This window comes from Sprattus sprattus (assembly GCF_963457725.1).
Source record: "Sprattus sprattus genome assembly, chromosome: 20".
In the NCBI taxonomy this organism is placed as follows: Eukaryota; Metazoa; Chordata; class Actinopteri; order Clupeiformes; family Clupeidae; genus Sprattus; species Sprattus sprattus.
This window is the reverse complement of record NC_137918.1, coordinates 2180401-2195000: the sequence shown is the minus strand read 5'-3', so window position 1 is coordinate 2195000 and position 14600 is coordinate 2180401. Positions and strand designations below refer to the sequence as shown.

The 14600-nt window shown below is 42.1% G+C and overlaps 1 protein-coding gene across 1 annotated transcript in view; it reads right to left on the bottom strand.

Annotated features, from left to right (window-relative positions):
- The window catches only part of arhgef2a (Rho guanine nucleotide exchange factor (GEF) 2a), a gene marked incomplete at its 5' end in the record, with an annotated part of 36727 nt that overhangs the window by 17407 nt on the left and 4720 nt on the right, over window positions 1–14600 (bottom strand). Inside the window, 4 exons of the mRNA XM_080859103.1 lie at window positions 978–1110; window positions 1907–1970; window positions 2505–2572; window positions 10909–11071. Of these exons, the coding sequence (XP_080715229.1) occupies window positions 978–1110; window positions 1907–1970; window positions 2505–2572; window positions 10909–11071 (428 nt within the window). The remainder of the gene's footprint in view (window positions 1–977; window positions 1111–1906; window positions 1971–2504; window positions 2573–10908; window positions 11072–14600) is intronic.

Sequence of the window (14600 nt, the reverse complement as noted above, 5' to 3'; positions counted from 1 at the left end):
TAATCAAGCACAACAGCACAAACACTGAAAACCAAACCAGATGCAAAATATATACTAAACAACACTGAAACAATATTATAACACACACAACCCTTAACAACCAAACAGTGTTACAACATTTGTGTTGTAAGATAATTCATACATATCCTCTCACAATCACACAGAGAGAAATACATATACATGCACAAGTGGTATTACGTAGAAGTTTGATGCAGTCATGACACAGAAATACTCTTTAGTAACACCATATACTGAGGACAACACACATCTTCACACCTGTGTATTGTATCTATTATCTATATTACGCAAGTTTCACTAAACTTCAAACAAAACACCCTATGTATATATGATATTTTATATTATATTATATTTTGCTAAACATTGACTGGACCATACATGCCTTCAGGAATCAGAATGTACACTTCGCACACAATATCTGTTGTATTCATAGTCATGACAAGTCATACTGTTTGTGCATTAGTGTCATTATGGATCAGTGATGCACTAATGCGTCTGAAAGCAGCTATCAGTGTAATGTAAAATACGTTGCAACGCCACTGTGGCATTCATGATATTCAGAATTCATGTGCTGAAATACAGTATGCTGATACATAAACAAGTTGCATTTTAAAATATATATGTTGCGTTAACAATATAATATTAAGTGTGGTGTACTTTGATCTAAATATTTTGTAACACTTTGATTTTCTAGATACAGTATATACAGGTCATGACCTTGTAACGTAAAGTCAACAGAGGCCCCTTTCATGACATCTGAAACATTTGTCTTTCTGTCTCCAGCACATAGCAAATGAGTCTTTAACTCACTCTGCTGTGTATTGTATCTATTATCTACGTTAGGCAAGTTTCACTGAACTTTAAACAAAACCCCCTTTATATATTATATTTTGCTAAACATTGATTCGACCATACATGCCTGCAGGAATCAGAATGTTTACTTCGTACACTTAACTCACCCTGCAATGTTATTGGTGGAGACACTCTTGGAGAGCGAGAGGGTGGAGCGTCCGCGGCGAGAGCCGAGCAGTGATTGGCGGAGGCTGTCGGACGGGTAGATGGCTGAGCTGGGCCGCTCCCTCATCATGGTACCTGAGAAGGAGAGGATGGAGAGAAAAGATGGAGGATGGAGGGATGAGAGAAAGATGGGGAGAAAAAACAACAAAAACATGAAAGGGGTTTAGAGATGGATAAAAAAGGCAGAAAGTGGGAGTAAAGATGGATACATGGGGGATAAGATAGATAGATAAGAAAGGCAGCAGCAGACAGAGTTGATGGAAGAGGAGGAAAAAGGGAAAGTGGGAGTAAAGGTGGATGAATGGGAGATAAGATAGATAGATAAGAAAGGCAGCAGCAGACAGAGTTGATGGAAGAGGAGGAAAAAGGGAAAGTTTGGAGTAAAGGTGGATTAATGGGAGATAAGAAGAAGGGAGAGAAAAAGAAGAACATTTGATGTAATCAGTTAAAGAAGGGAAGTGCCAGGTACAGACTGATGAGGAAAAGAAGACAGAAAGGCATCAGGACTTTCTCAGTGTGGTGCATTCCACAGATTTCATCTTCCAGGACTGCGTACACACACACACACACACACACACACACACACACACACACACACACACACACACACACACACACACACACACACACACACACACACACACACACACACACACACACACACACACACACACACACACACACACACTTTGTCCCACTTATTCACACACAAACACTGACTTCCATTCCCAATGAAACATTACCCACAGATTGGATTTGACAAGATATTTTCACCCTTGACCCTGACTTAATTAAGAAAAGGAGAGCACATGTTAGTATATCTGCAAATGGGAAATTGCCTGTTAAGGCAGCAAATATGGCGGAGACTTACTCTTGTTGCGCAGCGTGACATTCTGATATGCCGAACTGGACCTTGTTAATGCCATCTTCTGTTGCTGTGGCGACATAGAGGATCAGAACATGGCGCGTCACATGACAGAAGATCAATCACACATTTCCCACTCACACAAGCTTTCCTAATTTGACTCAGGCACATTATTTATGGTGGTTTATTAGACTTTTTCAAACTGCAAGAGGAGTGGTTTCCTGATCACAGTTTCTGCCTCAAAAGCACTGAGTCATGCAAAGGGAGAGGCAAATTCATGTCTGTTTGTCAAGACTGATCTTCATGTTAGTGGCTGGGTGTTAGTCTTCTCTCATGACCTCTCCCCCCTCCCACCCTCTGTCCTCTACACTCATTAAGACCCCAGCAGATCCTCACCCCGTCCCTCTGTCCTCCTGATGCCCCTCACCCCGTCCCTCTGTCCTCTTTTAGACCCCAGCAGACCCTCACCCTGTCCCTCTGTCCTCTTTTAGACCCCAGCAAACCCTCACCCTGTCCCTCTGTCCTCTTTTAGATCCCAGCAGACCCTCACCCTGTCCCTCTGTCCTCTTTTAGATCCCAGCAGACCCTCTCGCCCCACTCTTACCCTCTGTTTCATTTTGGCGCAGTTAGGCAGTGAGTCTCGGCATCGGTTGTGGATGGTGACATTGCAGGCTGAAAGACACAAACAAACAGGCTCATGGTGACTCATGACTCTCTAGTAACCATATCTAATATCTCCTCTCTGCTCTACATAACCCCCTTCCTTTCCACACACCATTGCAACACTCTCACATACTTCTAACAGGTATCTCTACCTTACTCTCTCTCTCTCTCTCTCTCTCTCTCTCTCTGTCTCTCTCTCTCTCTTTCTCTCTCTCTCTCTGTCTCTCTCTCTCTCTGTCTCTCGCTCGCTCTCTCTCTCTCTCTCTCTCTGTCTCTCTCTCTCTCTCTGCATGCTGCTAACCCCATCCATGCCTCTGTTGCTTTCATTTGTTCCATTGTTTCAAATCATTTTCACTTCCTGTTTTGGGGTTCTTTGGTCAGGAAGTGGAACAGGAGGCTTGGGGCGGGGGGTGGGGGGGGGGGGGGGGCAAAGGCCCTGTCTCTCCCCAGCTGTCTTTCCACCCAGGTTAGGAATTCAAAACCCCACCCAGTACACACACACACACACACACAGACACACACACGCAGCCACACACACACACACTCACACATGCATGCACACACGTCTACATCTTTCTGCAGCTCAGCCCAAAACACTTTCAACCCCCCTGCTTCCGTTTACTATAGTTTGCCCCACTGTTTCATGTACCACATCAGTAGGGCAGTGCAGGTGCTCCCTCACCTAGCAAGGGTGTGTGTGTGTGTGTGTGTGTGTGAGTGTGTCCGCAAATGGGTGCGTTCATGCGCATGTGTGTGTGGTGGTGTGTCCACAAATGGGGGTGTGCATGGGCTTGTGTGCATGCATGTGTGTGTTTGTGTTTGTGTTTGTGGTGTGACTGAATTCATTCACTACGGGGCGTAGGTTGTGGTAGCTACTGGCACTCCCTTTAAACTGTACTTAGCTCTGCTGATCACATTGTGATGTCTTTCACATGTTCAGTGCATAGCTGCCACTGAGCTGAAAAGTAAAAAAAAGACTCAATTAAAGTAATGTGAGTAAATGTAATTTGTTACTTTACACCTCTGCTTGTCTGTATGTTTTCGTATAATGTATTGCAATACATTAAAAATAATAATAATAATACAAAAATAATAATAATAATAAAAAAAGTAATAATAATAATTTTTTTTAAAAACTTTGGAAGCCAGACTAATTACGGACCCCCAGGCAATGCGTCACAGACCCCACTTTGAGAACCTCTGCTTTAGTGGCCAAACAAATCCGTTTGTGTGATCCAACAATGCATGTATGGGAGTTGAAATGTCCGGTATCCGTGAGGTGTTTGTCTTTATAAAGTTCATTTTTGCCAAATGGTGTTTGGTGTTCAACTGGTGTTCATGGCCATTGTACATTTTTGTATTTCATGTGCTTATGTAAGATAGCTCCACCGCCGATGAGTCAATCACTGAGCACGAATGCATTGAAGTTATGATCCTGTCCCAGTATCGCAGCCAACTGTAGGTGTTTCCTCTCTGTGTCTATGTCCCTCCTCTCTTGTTGACTGCTAGGCTATCTATGGGGCAGGGTTAGCGCTCTCTTGTTGACAGCTAGGCTATCTCTGTACAGCTGGAAGGCGGCCTGAACTGAGCCAGAGGCAAGGTCAGCGCTCTCTGCTCTAGTCAACACCTAGCCTGGATACCAGCCTGAACTCCGCCCACAACATTTTTGGTCTGGGAGATTCAGTCTGGCTCTGTGCTAGTTGGGGGAGAGTATATCGGTCGGATTATACCGTACCAATGAAATTGTCTGGGCGGGCTTTATATGTTGATGGACAGAAACCAACGCTTCAGTTGAATTAACCGGTAGATTCGAACTCCGACCAAGATGGCCGCGTCTCGGGTGCTTAGTGGGGAATATTTTATGTGAATTAAGCCATCTACACAACTTTTTAATGTCTACATTGACTTGGTTAGTTGTGCATGTGCAACACGAATGTTGAGTATTGTTTTTCTTAACTAAAGCTCTCTAGACCATTATTTTTAGGTCCTTGCTAACGTCTACACAAAAAACCTATTGAAACAAACTGTAGCTTGTAGCCTTAATGCTAATTAATTAACGTGAGCAGGCATATCTCAACAGATATTAACAGCGCATTCATTTTGAAAGAGGAACAGAGAAACGCTATCAAGGCATTTGTATATTGACAAGATGTTTTTGCCTTCCTTCCTACGGGATCAGGTAAAAGCTGAATCTATCAGATGGTAATACTACGTTGCTCTGATTGGTTCTAGGTATCCAATTCAGCGAATAGGCATTTTCTTTCCTGGTTCGTTGAAACACGCACCATAATCACAGCCCAATGGTTCGGTATCAGACTCATATTCTGACTAGAATCATGAGTATGACATCGTCAGGCTAGTCAACACCATCATGCAGAGACAGACTACCTGGGAAGATAGCTTTGTGACACATGTTACGTTTGAAGGCCTTGGATGACTGGGGAAGATATCTTTGTGACCAATGACACGTTAGAAGGTGTACAATTCTGAATGTTTATTAATTGGTATGGTGGGAATGTACTTGTCGAGTCACGACGGCTTTGGTAAAAGTGCTCCGATGTCAATTTTAGTTTAAGAATCTAAGAATAGTGGATCAACTTTGTGAAGCTACTCTCTCCTTTTGCACAGATACAAGATTAAAGCCTCTGATTGGTCGTCATCGCTGACTGAGTCTCCTTCACTTTGGGAGTAAAAATGATCAACTCTTTAGCAACTAAGACAACATTTATATTACAAATGATCAACTTTTAACTGCTTAAAAAAATATCTGTTGAAAAACAGTGTTCCTTGGAGATTTCGGAAAGTGTGAATGCTTAAATCTCTTGCCTTGTGCACACAATTTTCTCGACCAATTCTCCATGGGTTGTAAATCTGTTCTTTTTGCTTCATAGTAAACGAAGAGAGGATGGAAGGAACTGCTAACAGAGTGTTGATTATCTCGTGGTCCATCTCTCGGCTGTGTGTAGGAGGCCTGGGCGCTCTCCAAAGGCACTGGGCACACTGCTACTGCCTTGCACCGAGTAGGAGTGGGAGTGATTGTGCGGGACTGTGTGTGTGTATGTGTGTGCGTGCATGCATGTGTTATCTGGGTATATAGGTGTGTGTGTGTGTGTGTGTGTGTGTGTGCGCGTGTGTTGTGGCTTGTCCCTTCTGGCATGATGGCACAGAATGTCAAGCCAATAAATATTAGTAACCCCTGAAACATCTCGTTCAGATGAGCTGGCTTCTTCAAAGATATTAGAATCCACGCGTAAGCACACGCACGCGCACACACACACACACACACACACACACACACACACACACACACACACACACACACACACACACACACACACACACACACACACACACACACACACACACACACACACACACACACACACACACACACACACACACACCACACACACACACACACACACACAAACCATTACCAGCTCACTTTGGTGACATGAAAAGAACAGTTACAAAAGGGTAATCAACAAGTGTATATCAGTGTATGGCTGAGTAAGTGGGAAAAGAAGACAGAATGAATGTGTGTGTGTGAGGGAGCACATTTGCATGTGTGTGTGTGCGTGTGTGTGTGTGCATGTGCAGCTATTATTATTACGTTCAGCTTTTAACCAGATGACTAAGCGCTCTGATTTTTCTTCAACATAAAGCAAGGATCAAATGGAGATGGACCAAGCTACAGTTTCTGTGAGGATGTGGGTGTATGTACACTGTGTGTGTAATATATATGTGCGTGTAGCGTTTGTTTGAGTGCACGTCTATTTGTGTGTGTGTGTGCATGTCTGTTTGTGTGCATGTGTGTGTGTGTGTGTGTGTGTGTGTGTGTGTGTGTGCATGGGCTCTATGCAGTGTATGTGGTTAAATCTCTATGTCTGTGTGTGTCTGTGTGTTTGTGTATGTTTGTGTATGAGAGAGAGAAAGAGAGAAAGAGAAAGTATATGTATATATATAAAGTATGTCTATATATGTGGTGTGAGGGTGTGTGTGTGTGTGTGTGTGTGTGTGTGTGTGTGTGTGTGTGTGTGTGTGTGTGTATGTGTCTGTGTGTGTGTGTGTGTGTGTGTGTGTGTGTGTGCATGGGCTCTATGCAGTAGATGTGCTTACATCTCTATGTCTGTGTGTGTGTGTGTTTGAGAGAGAGAGAGAGAGAGAGAAAGAGAAAGTATGTATATATATCAGTGGCGGCTGGTGGTTTTTAAAGTGAGGGAGGAAGGACTGTGCGCCTGGTTGCCATTGGCCTGCTTATTCCGTTGGTGGCATAAGTATGTGAGATACAAGTTGTTTCAGGGTGTTTTTGTCGCCTACAGTACTACAAAATAGCAGGCAGGGATACAATTGATACAAAGCCACCAGTGTGGCACCATTGTACTTAAAAAGCTGGTGGGCTGCATGTCTTTGGACTAGACAAGGCCAGAAGGAAAGGATGCAAAGCCAATAAGTCAAATCAGGCCTACTCTTGATTTGAAAAACTAAATTCTAAATTTTGGGCCTACCATTTGGCCTATTTCCCCCCTTAATTACTAAAGCTCTTAAGGTTATTATTTGACTAATTTTATTTTCAGCTGAAATAGTTTAAAAAAAATTAAGACACAAGGCCAAAAGTGATGCCATTTAAAATGCATCATGCTCTGAATCATTCACTAACATCCTTTCCACAATATTAAACAACAAGTAACAAAGCCAACAAGTAAGAGAACATTATTTCAGAACTATTAACATTAACATCAGATTATGCCAGATTATTACAGCTATCACTCAAAGTAGCCTAGTATGAGGCCAATGCCCAAATTACAAGTAGGCTAATTACAATAGATACGAAACACATCGCGTTCTGAAACATTCATTAACAATTTCCATTCAGAATTTCAGCTGAACGTGAACAGTCAGACTAACAATAGGCGTATGAACGATTTAAACAAAACAGTGCAGCCGATTGTTTTTTTATGGTACCAGTGAGCTATAAGTATTTCGCCTACCAGTTAGCATTATACGGCAGCGGTTTTACCATTGGGTTTAGTGACTTGGATTTTTGGATCAGGTTTCCCTGTTGTTTTGATACTAACCTCCTCTCTGTAACTCAATGAATGAAACGGTTTGTTCAATAAAACATGAACAATATCTTCGTTCTCCATTGCACGTCCTCTTTATTTGCAATCTTTCTACAACAATTTTTAAGGGTGACATGTTATCGATATCCTTCTACAGAATGGTTGAAGAGGGAAACTTCTTTGGTATTAATGCCGAATCCCCTCCCTCCAACGCCAAATCCGTTGTTTATTGGTTAAGCGATGTTGGCGCAGACTCAGACACTAGGGAGGTCTTTCCTCCCCTGGGCAATGTAAGTGAATGAGCCCCAAGAACCGCCAGTATCAGAGACAGATTCCATTGATTTCAATGGGAGCCAAAGGGAGGACGTCCTCCGTGCAGTAATTTCTTGTTACGATAGGGGGTGCTAATGTTATTTTAACTCAGGGAAACAAATTATAATATGCATAGTATTAAATACTGATATCAAACTGCATTTTTAAAGGAGTTTAGTCAGTTCAATTTCAAAAATACATTCTCAAAAGTTTGGGGAGGTTCTTCCTCCGTTTCCTCAATGGAAGAACCTCCTCTGATATATATATATATATATATATATATATATATATATATATATATATACATACTGTACATAATATTGGCAGCCCTGCACTTTGGTCAGGTAATTCACCACTTCTCCCAGAAAAATGTTGCAATTACAAATGATTTGGTATTCACATGTTCAATTCTATTGTTTGCATTGGAAAAACACAAAAAAATCTGAGAAAAAATACCAAATCTGACTTTCCATACAAAACTTCAAAAATGGACTGGACAAAATGATTGGCACCCTCAACTTAATATTTGGTAGCACACCCTTTTGGAAAAATAACTGAAATCAATCAACTCTCTCACATTTGAGGAGTGCCTTCTCTCAACTGCTGTTTTGAGATCATGCCACAAGAGTGTTATGGGATTAAGATCTGGACTCATCTCGGCCACTTAAGAACTCGGCCACTTAAGTGCTTTGTTTTAACCATTTCTGGCTGCTTTTGTGTGCTATGGGTCATTGTCAGGCTGGAAGACCAATGTCCTCTGATAGAGACCCAGCTTTCTGACACTGGGCCCTACACTGCCCCCAACATTTTTTTTGTAGTCCTCAGATTTCTTGATGCCATGCACACAGTTAAGGAATCGGCTTCCAGAAGCAGCAAAGCAACCCCAAAACATTGGTCCACCTCCACCATGTTTGACTGTAGGGACCGTGTTCTTTTTTTTTTAAGGCCTCATTTTGTTTTCTGTAAACTGCTTTATCAAAAAGCTCTACTTTGGTCTCATCTGTCCACAGGACATTCTCCCACAATGATTTTGGCTTCCCCAGGAAAGTTTTGGCAAACTCCAGTCTGGCTTTTTTTTATGTCTCTGTGTCAGCAGTGGGGACCTCCTGGTCTCCTACCATAGCATCTCATTTCATTCAAATGGTGACAGATAGTGCGAGCTGACACTGTTGTACCCTGTGTCTGCAGGTCAGCTTGAAAATGTCTGGAAGTTGTTCTAGGTTTTTTATCCACCATTCAAACAATCTTTCATCATTTTTTCTCTCCCTTCCATTTCAAGGGAGTATGGTGACAATATGATGGGCTGTAAACTTGATGATATTAATCACAGTGGACACAGGACCATTAAGATCTCTGGACATGGACTTGTAGCCTTCAGATTGTTCATGCTTTTCCACAATTTTGGTTCTGAAATCCTCAGACAATTCTATGCTCTTCTTTCTTTTTCTCCCCACTCAGTGCAGTGACGTGCAGTCAGGGTAGGCAAGGTAGGCACTGCCTACCCTGACAAAATTCAAACGTAAAAATGCTTATTAAATAATTGTATTTAATAAACTTGTATTTGTATTTGTACCGAGTATTCTTGTGATTTATATATAAACCGGTAGAATAAGCAGTGCCTTTACTGTCCATTCATTGTGAACCGCAAAGAAAAAGTCATGTCGCGCATGCGCACTTCGATTCTGTGTTCTTTAATATGTACGTCGAAAGGCACAACTCTACTGTGCCTTTGCACGTAAATATGTTATGCCAGTAATCATCTACGTTACGTATCAAACATGGACCAATTAAAATCGAGAAATTACTGGACATTTGCGCAGTTGACGTCATTACACAAGCTAAGCGTAATCCCCGCGAAAATCAAAGTAAAAATGACAACAGCGGAATCTACCGATATTGTGGAACTTAGACATTTCTCTAAACTCGACTTCAATAGAAAAAAGGAGTAACTAGCAAGAGGGAGGCCTATTCCAACACTAAATGAACTTCTGCAGAAAAAGGGACCAAAAATTGTTGTTTCAAACGGACTGGTATGACAAAAAAGATTGGCATTGTGGCTGTGCTAGTCAGGTGAGTTAGAAACTATTTTGAGCTTAATTTTGAAATGATAAGTGTGGGGTTGAATTAATGCCGACTGCAAGCCATTTGCTTTCATATTCAATTGAGCAGTGTGTGTTCTCATTGCTGCTGACTGGCATACATAATTGGCCGCTGTGCGGATAAAGATGGTTGCATTCTGATGATGGACATTAACTAGTGTGTGCGTGCGTGTGCGAGACTGAGAGTAGTAGGCCACACGATATGTTATCGTGATTGGATTTTTTTTTAAATATATCGATCGACCGTGCCTGTGTGCCGCACTTGTACCTACTGGTATGACATAGCCTATTAGCCTTAACAATAAATAAGGTAATCTGGCTTTCATAACTCAGTGCCTACCCTCGTACTGACTTCACCGCACGTCACTGGCTCAGTGTGGTTTAGACAGACACATAACACAAGGTTTGTGTCAACTTATCTCCAAATTTACTGGTTTCAAGTGTGATTTCTATATTTCCAGCAACTGTGACTTGCCACAGATAAGTTTAAATACAAATTAAAGGAGCATGACATGGTTGAAATACAATTATTTCTTACAATTTTGAAAGGGTGCCAATTATATTGTCCAGTCCACTTTTGGAGATTTGTGTGAGATCATGTCAGATTTGGCTTTTCTTCGCTGCTTTTTTTGTGTTGTTCCAATGCAAACAATATATATCAACATGTGAATACCAAAGCATTCGTAATTGCAACACTTTTTTGGAAGAATTTGTACATTCTCTGACAGAAGTGCAGGGGTGCCAATATTTTTGTCCATGACTGTATACGTGGTGTGAGGGTGTGTGGTGTGTGTGTGTGTGGGTGTGTGTGTGTGTGTGTTTCCATGACTGTATATGTGGTGTGAGTGTGTGTGTGCTATGTGTAACTCACTGGGGCAGCTGAGGGCCTCTTTGGCAGTGATGCTCTTGTTACAGGCCGAGCAGAGTGTTGTCGCGGAGACAGTTAGGGAGGTGTAGAGATGTCCGTTGCTATAGCAAGCCTCCCGCTCCCTCGCCTCCCTCTCCAGCTCACGCATGCGCTCCTTCTCCTTATTCTGAGGGGGAGAAACAAACACACACACACACACACACATTATTACCTTTGTATTTCTCATCATTAACGTTATGAACCGACAGTCTGGTTGCAGCAGGCAGCCGTCTCAGCACCAGCTGATGAGCTATGCTAAGCTAAGCTCTGAAATGAGGAGCACTGATGAGCTCTGGGTAAAATGCTTGGTGATTGTCACACAGACAGGCTATTCAGGGCTGTGCAGCAGTAAACCTCACCCTCATTCCAGCCTGAGAGCAGCACAGCTTGGACCAAAGGGTGTTAGCGTTAGCATCAGTGCTGAGTGGCAGCACAGCATGGGCCAAAAAGTGTTAGCGTTAGCATCAGCATCAGCTTTGAGTGGGAAAAACACTCTGAGGGAGAAGCCAGTACTACTGCTGTATATATATATAACACTACCATGCTGCTAATGGCAAGCCAGAGAAACAGACTTGAGGAATAAAAAAACAAATGTGCTTTGCACAAATGACTGCGCTGGGCTGGTTCCTACACATGAGCAGTTTGAAAAGCTCCAGTGGTTAGCACACAGGAGAGAAGTACCAAGAGACACACCCAAGCACAACCTCCAGGGTACAGCTGTTATGATTAACAGACTCCCAGCATAAACTGCTAACCCCATAAGGGTTCACGTGTTGAGGTGATCTCTACCTCACATCATCTCACCTTCGGCTTTCTGTCTGGACCCGAACCTGACTATCAGTCGCGCACAAATATGGAAATGTCTGGCCGATGCTAACAGTCAGTCGTTTATTTAGCTCTTTGAGGAGTATGATAACAAATATGAAAATGTCTGGCCAATAGCAACAGCCAGTAATTTGTTTAAGAGTACGATCACAAATATGTGATTCAAATGTTGCCAACTGAAGTAAAAATAAACTCGTGACCATTATGAAAGGCAGTTAATCAGACCGGTATTATTCTGGAAAAAACTTTACCCCTCAACTGGTTAGAAAATGTAAATAGTGAAAGTGTGGCGTTACAGATTGTATGTTTTTCACATTTCACATACACCAAAACCCAGGCCAAGATAGATTAGCATTCTTACCGCTAGTGTTTCAACTAAAATGTCATGATTAAGCCAGTAGAAAACAAACAGACCGATTTTTTTTAATGTTTTATGTGTGTGGGCTTCTTGTGATGATCTGGGTATGGTAGGAAAGATGGAAGAGAGGTGTTTAGATACATATCTGAAGAATCATGAGTGAGCTATCATTTCGTCTTCAGGCAATCTGCAACCATATCCCAGTTATTTTTCATGTTTACTCGAGGACCTTTTAAAAAATAGGTCTTTGGCCTATTTTGGTAAGTAATGACAACATTCTTGATATTAAGGAGAAATTAAGTGATGTTGCCTGAATACTAAACACACACACACACACACACACACGATGTGGGAGTATCCGAATTTGTGATAGACTAGATTAGAGGAGGTTTAGTTACGTTAATTTGTTTGTTTGTTTATCGTTCATATTTGTTTATATTTACACACAGAGGGTTATTTGGTTTGCGTTTTCCACTTGTTCACTTAGGGCTGGGAGTTAATCTGCACAAACAAGTGACAATATCTGGATATTTTCCAACGGCAGCCGTCTCTGAACGGATTCAATTTCAGACTACACAATACTATCACTTCTCTTCCACATCACAAACTGGAACCTCTTACCTCTTCTCATTGGATTAGATCAATCTACACTGTACTGGACTGGAGAATGTCAAACTTGCTGTACGTGTGTACTTGTATCTGAGTTCGATGGAATGATGCATCTATTAAATACTAATTGTATAGATTTATGTATAGAATAATGAGTATACCTTGTGGTATGTTCATTTCCTCTATTCCACATTATATGGTAATATGTTAAATGCTTGCCCACAAGGGAAAAACATAGCAAGCATTACAAAAAACACCACGAAGATCTATACAACCCATTAAATAATTCCATACTACCTATTCCTACAGACAGCACTGCACACACACAAATGCACACACACACACATTAACCCTGCCACACACTTGTGCTCTCACACACACACACACACACACAAGCCTGGCCACAGACACACAAATGCTCACACACACACACACACACACATAAACCCGTCCACACACACACAAATGTTCACACACACACACACACACATGAACCCGGCCACACTCTCGTGCTCAATCATCTCCTTGGTCTTCTTAAACAGATGCAAATTGCTTCAGAACAATAAACGCTAAAAAAAGGAAATTGTTGCTGCAGTTCTGGCGAGTGCATTAAACCGCCTACATATGGAGCATAACAGTTCAAAATGAACTCTGACACTCCTAAACTTTTGTTCCAGAGGAGCTTCTGGTCTGCTTTAACAGATGGCGACTCAGCACTTTATCTGAGTCGATCGGCTCTGTATGATTCATCATGAGGTGAATCCGAATGACATTACAAAAATGTAAAGCTATGCACAGCGCAGACAAACACACACACACACACGCATGCTGACACACTGAAACAGAACTGAGCCCCCACTCACAATGCAGAGATGATGTCAAGGGCAGTGGCGGTTCTACACGGAGGCCTGGGGTGGCCCGTGCCCCCGTAGACATGTCCCTGGCCACCCCTGCGGCCACCCCTTGCTGACCAAATAAAAAAAAATATGAATTTATTATGATTTTACACCCGAGCGCCAAAAGCGGTACTAATGCGACGCAACGTTCTACATGGGTAAATTAAAGCGGCGCACCAGATCACTGTAGTTTGTTTGCCATGTGTTGTGCTTGTTGGAGAGAGGAGCTACGATTGAAATGTTTGGCTCGCTCTCTTTCATTAATGGATCGCTGGTTCTTAAGAGGAGCTGGTAGTCTGCCTGTGCCATAGTGATCATATACAACTGTCTACCGATGAGCTGTTGATTTTTCTGCCACATGAAGGCAGGGAAGAAGGACAAATAACCACAGCGCTATTTTCAAGAACCAAAAGATGGAAATATCCTATGCCTGTTGACTTTCCCAGATCTTATGTGTATTCAAACTGTCATAGACGAACTGAACAAATTTGATTTCATGACGACAAGAATTTGTGTGGGTCATACAGTCTTTCACGAACCCTTTATTAATTCCAGGATAAAAAAAGAGTCAGTTCTCGTGACATAGTCGCTGTTATCTGCCAGTAGGTAACATATCTAGCTACTAGCTTGCTTTAGATTCCTGCACTAGCAAGAAGCCTTTGATTGCTTACTGATGTAGCTTGCTCTTGCTGCTGAGTTTTCAAAGTTGACTTCAATGTTGTAATTGAATGATCAGGGTGTTTTCACTGCTTTCAACACTGCAACCTACAACAGTTAGCAATACAAGCAAAGGCTTCTTGCTAGCGCAGGAATCTTATATCAGCAGTAGGCTAGCTAGCAGCTACACAATAACATTTAATGATATGAGGGGCAGATAACATCGCCTGTCATGAGAACTCACTTTTTTTCCTGGAATTAATAAAGTGATCCTGGGTCAAATGCCACAATCACCACTAGTATTTAATCAA